We start from the raw sequence: 9,865 nt of genomic DNA on the forward strand, positions 1-9,865 counted from the left end.
ATTCCTGCAGCAGAGTAGACCTAGCAGCAGTGGCAGAACTGGGGTGGGGTGCTGGTTTGCCGCTCCCTACTCTAACCACACTCTTTTCAGCTTTATCAGAAACCACGTGGCCTCCCTACTTGAACGTGAAGTCTCCAAAGTCATATGAAAATGCTGTTGTCTGTCTCTGCTAAACAACTGGCAAAAATTATGTTTCTTATAACCATGTGCATCATTCTGTCTCCTCACTTACAGATCTCAACTCCTTCCAGCAGACATCCAAATGGATTGATGATGTCAGGACAGAAAGAGGGAGTGATGTCATCATCATGCTTGTGGGCAACAAGACAGACCTTGCAGACAAGAGGTAAATGAGGGACACGGTTGGGAGGGAAGTGAAGAGGTCCTTGAGGCACAGGGCAAGGAAGCATTACACAGCACAGAAGCATTAATCTACCATTAGCGCCCCCGTTTTGGTTGGAAGACTGTCCACATTCAAATCACTGACTCCCTTGCTGGTGACATTACACCCCAGGGTTACCCTAGTGAATTAGGATAGATTCTGCATTGCCCTGGAGGCTGCTGAGATGCTGCTGGACAACAACAAAAAAAGTCAAGCCCAGCAATACTTGAGCACTTACAGTTCATGGCTCTCTGCAGAAGGAGAGTCCTTGAGAATCAGGACCCAAAGTATGGAGTGCTCCACAGAACTGTGCTGGGTAACTAGAGATAAGAGGTCCTAAAAAGCCCAGGTTATGAGGTGGGGGATGCTCTCGCTGAGATTTCCATGTTCTCATTCAACCAAAAAAAAAAAGCCTTCTGTCATCTGTCACCCTGTTAAGCCCCATACAAACTCCTGATTAAGCAGCATAGGTAAAACAGCCTTCTTGTCTTGCATGCCTTCCCTGTTATGGCATAAGAGTCAGCAACTCAGGAAGGACTATCTTGCATGAAGAGTTGTAAGCCTATCTGCAGCAACACCTGTTTGACTGATCTCTGGGATATGCTGCCAGCTCAGTCTTGAAAGCCCTACTTGGATTTAACCCGAATCATCCACATCTTTAGCTCCAAGGTAGCGTATAGGGTTCCAGTGACCCAGTCACATGGCTGAGGTCCCCAAATGATAAATGCTGAAGTGAAGATGGTTAGAAGTGGGCACTGCTAATTGTGGCTGCTGCTAATATCTATCTCAGATCCAGAGAATGCAAAGCACCAGAGGTACGTATCATGAACTTCATTTTATACATGTGAAGTGACAGGCACAGGGTCACCCAGGAGGCTGGTGATAGCACTGGCCATGGCTGCTTACAGGACACAGCATGAGGCTGTCTAGTGCCATGAGAATGTGTTTGCACTGCTTTAGGGTTGAGCAGCAGCCACAGGCTACCTCCTGAGCCAGAAGTAGCTTCACCATGTTCACAGAGCTAATTGGTCCATCTGAGGTACTGTACTAAGGCAACTATGCTAAGCAGAACCAGAAGTGGCTTCCAGTGCCGGAGGTCTCTCAGGCATCTGGGGCTGAATCCCAAAAATTTGTTCTCCAGAAGTTGCTGACAGGAGAGCATTAATTTGATAGAGGCCAGGAGGAATGACCTGGTGAAAGAGAGGCAAAGATGGGTGTGGAAAAAGATGCCGATGTAGGGAATGACAGTTCTGTGAATGGAAAAGCAGCCCTCTACTGACTAGACATGGGGCTTTCTGTGTCCTGGAAGAGAATGGGTAGAGCTAGCCAGAGGGGCCCAACAACAGTATAGCAGAGGGATTGGGGTTGGTGGGAGCATGTATTTTGGAGAAAGACGATCTGGCTCTACAGAGCATGGTAGAGATCTGGGCGGAGGAAAAAAAGAGTTGGAGTTTCAGGGGCCTATGAAGAGGCGAGTCACCAGAAACACACACACACACCCACACACGTGCATGCACATGCTCCTAGAGGTTGGAGGGGAGGGCGGGGTTTCTCCCTTGTGTGCTGGCCCTCTTCATAATCAGGAAACCCGCTTTGCTTTGTCAGGCAAAGTGACAAATCATTTCAATGGCTCTAAGCAACCATCCAGCCAGCTGCAGGCAGGGAGCAGAGGAGATGCCCAAACAATAGTCAGTCCCCACCATGTTAACAGCCCAGAGGAGCCTATGGTTCAGCCTCCTGCTGCCACTGCCAGGGAAGTTAGGATTTTGTACCAGAGGCAAAGATCCCGTTTACAATGTACTTGCCAGTCTGTTGGGGCACCCAGCCACAATACAGCTGTTGTCATGTTGCCCTACCCATCTGAGAGCAGGATTTGGCTTCCTGCATTGATGGGACTTGCTCCAGTCCACACCAGTCAAACCATATTGTGCCATCAGGATAGTCAAGGCACAACTGTGTTGTAACTGTGGGCCTTAGCGCACATGCTGCCACAGTAAAGATGGGAGATAAGTCTCCAGGGCTACATTTGGGAATCCCATCTGGGCTTTGCTGTATCCCAAGCTAGACCCACTTATCACATTGCCCTTTATCCAGTCCCATCCACTACTGCCCCAGTAGTGAAGATACTAACTAGTAAGATACATAACGGATGTGCCTAACACTTATTATAGGTCTAGTCCCCACCCCACCAGCAGCAATAGCAATGTACCCCACACCAGGGGGAGTGACTCACGTCCATTAGTTACTGCAGTGCCAGGAGACTAAAAGGCCTCCTTTGCTCATGCATTATATTGAACACAATAGTTTTATGCCAGTGTAACACTGATATAACAGCCTACATTTCCTGGTGTATCTGAAGGTATTATAATAGGGCCCAGAGGCATCTCTCTTCCTTGCAGTTATAAAGTTCATATTCATAGCCCTATCCTCTGCAATACAGCAGTTTCATGCACACTTATTTTTCTGTAATTTTCAGGATAAACCTGGAGCCTGAAGGATTAGCCACAAGAGCTTCTCCCTGTTATACTAGCAGTCCCATTTTACACAGTTCCCTGCCATTATGCTCACAATTTCTCCTCAGCGAGATTTTGTGTCAGCATTGCTGAACGTAGGTGAGTCTAGTTCTCAGAGAACTAGCCAGATAGAAGCAGACAGATAATTCATAACCAACACCTTTTAAAGAAAGATTTTTTTTTGGCAGGGGGGAAGGGTTGAAGGGCTGCAGGAGAAGACTGCTGCAGAGTGAAATTGTTCCTTCACATTAATACAAGACAGTCAGCTGAGCTGTTTGGAATATGTGGCCTTAATTGTGAGTGCTGCGCTCATGAAAAACTCTGGCCTTAATGGCAGCTAACATTTGCGGCTCTACAGGGAAAAGGTGTCAGAAGCCAGGAAGTAGCCCTAAGTCCAAGTGAGGCATACTTCCCTTAGCCAAAAGACAGAACCGATGCAGGGACTCCTGAGGCTAGTGAGTGAGCACTCTCATAGCCTTTCTATGGCGGAGGAGAGGGATGAAGAGCTGCTTTAAGCTCAGTTATACAAGCCTCCCCATTTCTGTTGTTTCCCCCCTGTTCTCCTTGACAAGAGGTCAGGGGCATTGCTATTTCTTCAAGCCTTCAGAAGGCAGCTGAGAAACCAGGGAATGTGGATGTCATTCAAATCAGAAGAATGGATTTGACAGGCAGCAGGCTGTCCCCGGTGAGATAAAGCAATTTAGAGGGAGAGCTCTGATCTGACGGCTGCTAAGGCAGCTGGAGAATCCAGTTTTTCTACCAATCGATCTGCAGACCAAACTGGAGAAAGCAGGCTGCGCTGGGGAGGAGGGAATTCAGCCTCCAGGTTCATTCATGCCCAAGCTGGGGCTTCTCTGAGTATTCAATATCGAGCGCTAAGGAGGTGTGCTGGAATTTTAAAGGAGAATAGTCACAGTTCTTAGCTGTGATAGATCCTCTTATTCCCATCTGGAATAAAAATGCAAATGCAGTGTATTTGTTAGTGCCCTCCCCCCATACTGCCTCAGATGCCCTGTATGTCTTTCATAGTCAGCATACTAAGGAAATGGGGGCAGGTAGAAAAGGATCCTGCTGCAGTTTAGAGACTCTAGTTACAGGTGAACCTATACTGCGCTGCGCTGATGGACACATAATGTAGTCCTGATTCCAGTAGCAAAAAAGGGCTTGCTGAATGTGCACAAAGTGGATGGCATGCCCATGTACACTCAGAGCTAGGGGTTGCACTCAGGTGAAGGCAGGGAGAGCAGTGCCAGTTGGGTGTGGGGGCAGTACTCTTCCAAGCTCCCCCACAAAATGAGCCTCATCTACTCGGGAATGCCAAGCCAGAACTCCGCTTCCAGTAGGTTGTGCAGATGCTCCAAATATGAAGGGAGATGCTCTGCCAGGCTTGGCTGCCTCTCATTGAGGTCAGACACTCCCATGTCCTCTGCTGGGCAGCTCAGATCCCCCTTGCCCTGTTTAGTGAGTGTAAAGTTATTTAGGATAGAAAGATGTGGACTGAAATCCTCCCTTGCTCCCCACCCTGTCTCATGCCACAAATATCCTTTTGGATAGCACTGTTCTGGGAGGTCTCATTCCTCCCCTGGCTGTGTCATAGGGTTCAGTTATGGGACCTTTGTAGGCTATACATAAGCCTGTGCAGCATAAGGTTGTTGCCAAATGTGGCCAATTTCAAGAGACTGAAGCCAAAGCGGCAGGAGTCAGAGGTATGGCTAAGCAGAAAGCCTTAAAAGCCTGTGTCTGAGTGACTAGTGTGATCCTTTGCAGAGGTAGCAACTAGCTTAGTCAGCAAGGCAAAGGGAAGCCATTCATACGTTTAATGATACAATCAAACCGAGCACAAGACCTAAAAGGGAACACTATAATCAAGTAATTAAGTAATCCAAATACTCTATACCATAGCTTTATCTTAAAATAAGTAGTAACTGATGTAGCCAAGTGTATTAAGTTATTTTGCTGTAACAGATGTATTTTATTAGAATTCTTAGATAAAGTTTGAAAACAAAGCAGCTTTGTCAGACCATAAACTAAGGTGAAAAAGTAACAGACCAGTGTGAAGCAATATTCCACAATGGGATGGGAAAGGAGGTAAGGTAGCCTCCGTTTTGCACCTTTTGCCTTCTCAAGGATATAAATATCAACTAATTGACACTTTCCAGGGTCCACAAGAAATCTAGTTTAATCCAGTTCTAAAAGGCAAATAAATTTAAAACCAATCAGAGATCAGTCATTAGAATATTGGGACTAGCCATCTATAAATATTGGGCTTGGGCTGGGAAATTTTGGACTTCAAAATTTAGACTTACCCACAGCTCAGCAAACCAACTCAAGTCCCCAAGGAAAAAGAGAAGCCTGGCCAGTGGGTCTGTTTCTTCCCCGAATCCAAGGCTGCATAAGCATTGTCTTTATTCATACAAATAAGTCCTTGCTATTGCATATCCTAATAAAGCTTTCCAGTTCTGACTGGACTGGTCTCACTGTGCCATCAGTCTCACTCTCAACCATAGTTAAAATTAAGTGTAACACCTTGACTCGCATGCAAAGAAACAGGACTGTGTTCTAGACCACGCACTTACTATGGTTTGTTTCCTTTTCCCTCCTTTTCTCAGACTTTTAATCAGTCTCTCTTCCTGGCCCTTCTTGGCAGGGTTAGTGCAGTTACAGTTTTCCCTTCTCTGTGTCCTCAGGCAGATAACAATTGAAGAAGGAGAACAGCGAGCCAAAGAACTGAGCGTCATGTTTATCGAGACCAGTGCAAAGACAGGATACAATGTAAAACAGGTAAGGGAACACCTGCTCCAGCCAGAATTGCAGCCATGTGAAACAGCTGAGCCAGCAGGCTCACTTCAGGGACTTAGTTAAGCTGCCCTTTTGCCAGACAGGAGCTAAAGGCTGCAATAAGGGTGACTATTTCAAATCAACAAAGGATGCAACATTATATCTATGTGGACTTTACAAACAAAAATGTCCTCCACTTTGACATCACTAGACTCTTTCTATATGAAGAGCATTTAGATTCCTCATAGTGCTCTCTTCAGGTCTAGAATGGCAGGACACTGTGTGCTACTTGCACATGTTTAAATTGGATGCAGTGTGTGTTCCCACTGCTGCTCCAGCCTGAACACGGCTACATACAGTTACAGAAGCACAGAAAAATAAGTCTGGAACAGATCTCAGGAGGTCATCTAATCCAACCCCCTGCTCCAGGCTAAACCATCCAAGACAAACATTTGTCCAACCTACACGTGAAGATTCCTAGTGATGGAGATTTCACAGCCTCCCTAGGTAATCTGTTCCTGTGCATAGCCCCTCTCTAGAAAGGCCTTTCTAATACCTAACCTAAATCTCACTTGTTCAAAGTTAAGTTCATTACTTCTTATCCTGTCCCCTCTGCTCATAGAGAACAGTGAATCACCATCCTCCTTGCTTCAAATACAAAAAGGGTTGCTATATTCTCAAATCCCCGCATTAGCCTTCTCATCTCGAAACTAAATAATCCTGATTCTTCCAACCTTTCCTCACAGATCATGTTTCTAGCCCCCTAATCTCTTTTGTTGCTCACACATAAACCTGCGTTGCTTGTATCCTAAACAATTCACAGGAAGAACCAGGAAGTGTGTTATGCAAGCATATTTCTCCGTCTAGGGAACTGGAGATGAGGGAAAACTTTGATACAGAATGTGTTTATTAGGTGTAATTAATTTATGCACATTACAGCAGGAAGACCCATTACCATTACCTGCTGAAACACCTCTGAAGGTTAGCTCCCTATTTGACTCTTAGGCCTTCAGGCTAAGCGTTGCCTCTATATTACGTGGTTATACCTTTTTATTTTTATGCTTGCAGTATGTTGTGAAGCCTCCCACCCTGTTTGGGGCCAGAGACACCACTGTAACAGTGGTGATGAGGAGGCAGAGATCTCCCTAATATGTACCCCATAGGAAAAAAGAGGTTCTAGGTGACTGCACAGACAAGACTGTGTGCATATACTTGAATTAAAAATGTGAGATGTCTACTGTGCACCTAAACACACCATTAACCAGAACCTAAAAACTAATGGCTAGTTTTGGTGCCCGTGTGATAAAAGCCACAGCGGCAAAACAGTTGTGATTTCAAATATGGTGGTGATAATCTGTCATTTTAAACCTCTCTTAGCTTTAATGTGATGCATCAGATCCAAAGTTAAAAATCCCCAAATTCCTTCCACGCTATGGGTGATGTAATATGAAATCCCCTCATGTATGAGCAGTCCTCCTGTAATCAATCGTGTAAAGCAACAGCATCTTTTGGAATTATTTGAGAGATGAGCAGAAAACACAGTTTCTCAAGTATTGTGACAAGGATTTATCATGTAGTGTGCATTAAAAATTGCAAGTTTATTTGTATACACGCTGCACAGGGTGATGACTGGTCCCTGCTGGAGGCTGTTTACCTTAGAGAGTAATGCAGTACAGTGAGTGCACACTGCAAAACGCTATGGAGGGGAAAGTTTCATATATGCTGATGCTTCTATCAAAGAAGGAAAAAGGTGACAGCCAAGGGATTACTTTGCTAACAGAGAGCTCTGGTCTGCAATAGCACAAGATGGCAGCTTAAGGGAATAGCTGCACTAGGTACTAATTTTTCAGGGACAGAGTCTCATTTAGTGCAGACAGTTAAAAGTACAAATGATAACGTTGAGAAGCAAATCCCTAGCTGATGTAGAACAGTGTACAACCTGTCATTTCAAGGCAGCTATTTGTGCCAACTGAAATATGGACTAGGACAATGGGCTAGCTTGCATGCGAGTGCCAGGCTCAACCATCCAGTCAGGATACATGTAACAAAATTAGCAAAGATCTTTATTTCCTGGGAAGGAAATAAAGGATTATACAGCATGTATTTACTTACAGTATCTGAACTGCACAAACAAATTTATATCGTTTGAGTTTCCACCAGTTCATCCAGTTGCATAATCAAATGACTTCTCTCTGTCACTAATCAGACAGGTTCCCTACATCATGTTCATCTCAAACTGAAGGGAACATCTGAGCACTTGCAGAATTTCATTTAAGCTGCTAGACTCAAAGCCTGCCTCATCTCTTGCTCAGAGGCCCATGAGGTTGGTGGTTTTGCAAGTGTTTTCTATATCAACCTTAGTAAATTCATCTGTTTACACCAGAAAAAACTCATGATGAAGACACATACAAGCCAGTTTCTTTAAGCTAGTAACTTTTTGAATGAGACTACATTAGTAGAAGGTGATTATAAATGGATTTAGTTATACCAACAGGAGTTTTCTAACACAGATAATCTTTGCACACCAATTTGAAGGGCTGCCCTAATTTACACAAGTATGTAAGTGAAATAACTACTGGCAGGTCTATGCTTTTTCTTCGCCAACATTACAGGTGATGAGCTTTTCTGTTGCCAGTGATATTTAAAAAATGTCAACTTCAGCAACAAATCCCTTCTTTCTCTCCTTCCTCCAGCTGTTCCGACGTGTCGCGTCAGCTCTGCCAGGGATGGAGAGTGTTCAAGAGAAGAGCAAAGAAGGAAGTATCCTTTTATATGTATATATACAGATATATATCTCCCTCTATATATAGATATGCACATATATAATTCCACCTCTTCCATAGTACTTCTCATCCATAAATCTCAAAGGACTTTGCAAAGGAGGTCAGTATTGTTGGGCCTCCCTTTAACAAATGGGGAAGTGAGGCTCAGGGAGATGAAGAGAATTACTGGGGTCATCTGGCAGGTGAGTGGCAAGCTACAATAGAACCCAGGTCTCCCAATTCCACCCAACTCGTGCTGCTTCTCACTGGACAGCATAGTGCCCCCAGAGCATGCTCCCTGCATGGATAACCTGAAGCAGTGGAGGGGAACAGAGATGAATGCACCTTCACTGGGCAAAGTAGAAAAGGTTACCCACCATCAGACAAAGGGTGCAGCACTCAGAACCCACTAATGGTGAAATGCAAAATACAAAATTGTCCTGAGATCCATCCAGATCCCAGACACTCCCAAATGCTGCAGCCCTGGTCTAGCCCTTGTCTAAAGCACAGACAGACATAACCCGACATGGGCAGCTCAGACCTGCTTGCATTCTCTGGTCAGCCCAGGGCTCAGAGTCTGCCTGCTCTTTTGTTACAAATCTTAGAGGCAGTACTGGGCAGGGGGTGTGTAGAGGAAGCATACATGAAACTTCAAAATCAGGATGCTTGGTTGCACTTTCCTCTTCTGTGTTTGCATGGTACACATTGGGAACTTACCCTGTTGCTTTTCAGTGCTGGCCTTTGCCATGCAGCTCCATTCAAGGAACACCCTCCCTGCCTGCATTGTTGTGGAGGGCTGATGTTCGGGGGTGTGGAGGGAACAATGTAGGAAGAAAAGAATGAGGATTTAGGAATGTGAGCGCACATGCCTGCAGGTGAACAAAGGCATGATAGAAAAAGGAAATGGCCCTGTAAAGAAATGGAAAGAGTCACAGGGAGAGCAGCCAGGTGTGAAAGAGCTAGAAAGGGTAATGAAAAGAGATGGGCTAGAGCTAGAGAATGCATGAAATACCATCAGTCAGAGAAGATGGGAACAGAAAGAATGGCCCTGTCACTGTAGCTATAAAGGTGCATGTCTGCCCTGCCTTCTGACTGACTTCGGGCTAACATGGTTAACTCCCACCTGGGGAGGAAGAACCAGCACTATACCTACAGGCTGGGGAACTCCCTTCTCATCAGTGCAGAGGCAGAAAAGGATCATCATTGATGCCATAATGAATATGGGCCAGCAGCGTGGGGATGCAGGCAGGAAGGCCAACTGTACCTTGTCATGCATTCATAGATGCATCTTGAGCAGGTCCAAGGAGGTGATCCTCCCCCTCTATGCGGCACTGGTCAGGCTGCAGCGGGAGTACTGCATCCAGTTCTGGGCGCCGCACTTCAGGAGGGATGTGGACAACATGGAGAGGGTCCAGAGGTGGGCCACTCGC

At 45.5% G+C, this 9,865-nt stretch overlaps 1 protein-coding gene across 1 annotated transcript in view; it reads left to right on the forward strand.

Annotated features, from left to right (window-relative positions):
- Window positions 1-9,865, forward strand: part of RAB6B (RAB6B, member RAS oncogene family) — a gene marked incomplete at its 5' end in the record, with an annotated part of 51,758 nt that overhangs the window by 21,332 nt on the left and 20,561 nt on the right. Inside the window, 3 exons of the mRNA XM_019543053.1 lie at window positions 235-346; window positions 5,583-5,676; window positions 8,367-8,433. Of these exons, the coding sequence (XP_019398598.1) occupies window positions 235-346; window positions 5,583-5,676; window positions 8,367-8,433 (273 nt within the window). The remainder of the gene's footprint in view (window positions 1-234; window positions 347-5,582; window positions 5,677-8,366; window positions 8,434-9,865) is intronic.

The sequence above is a fragment of the Crocodylus porosus genome, unplaced genomic scaffold (assembly GCF_001723895.1).
Source record: "Crocodylus porosus isolate Cpor-Errol unplaced genomic scaffold, CroPor_comp1, whole genome shotgun sequence".
NCBI lineage: Eukaryota > Metazoa > Chordata > Crocodylia > Crocodylidae > Crocodylus > Crocodylus porosus.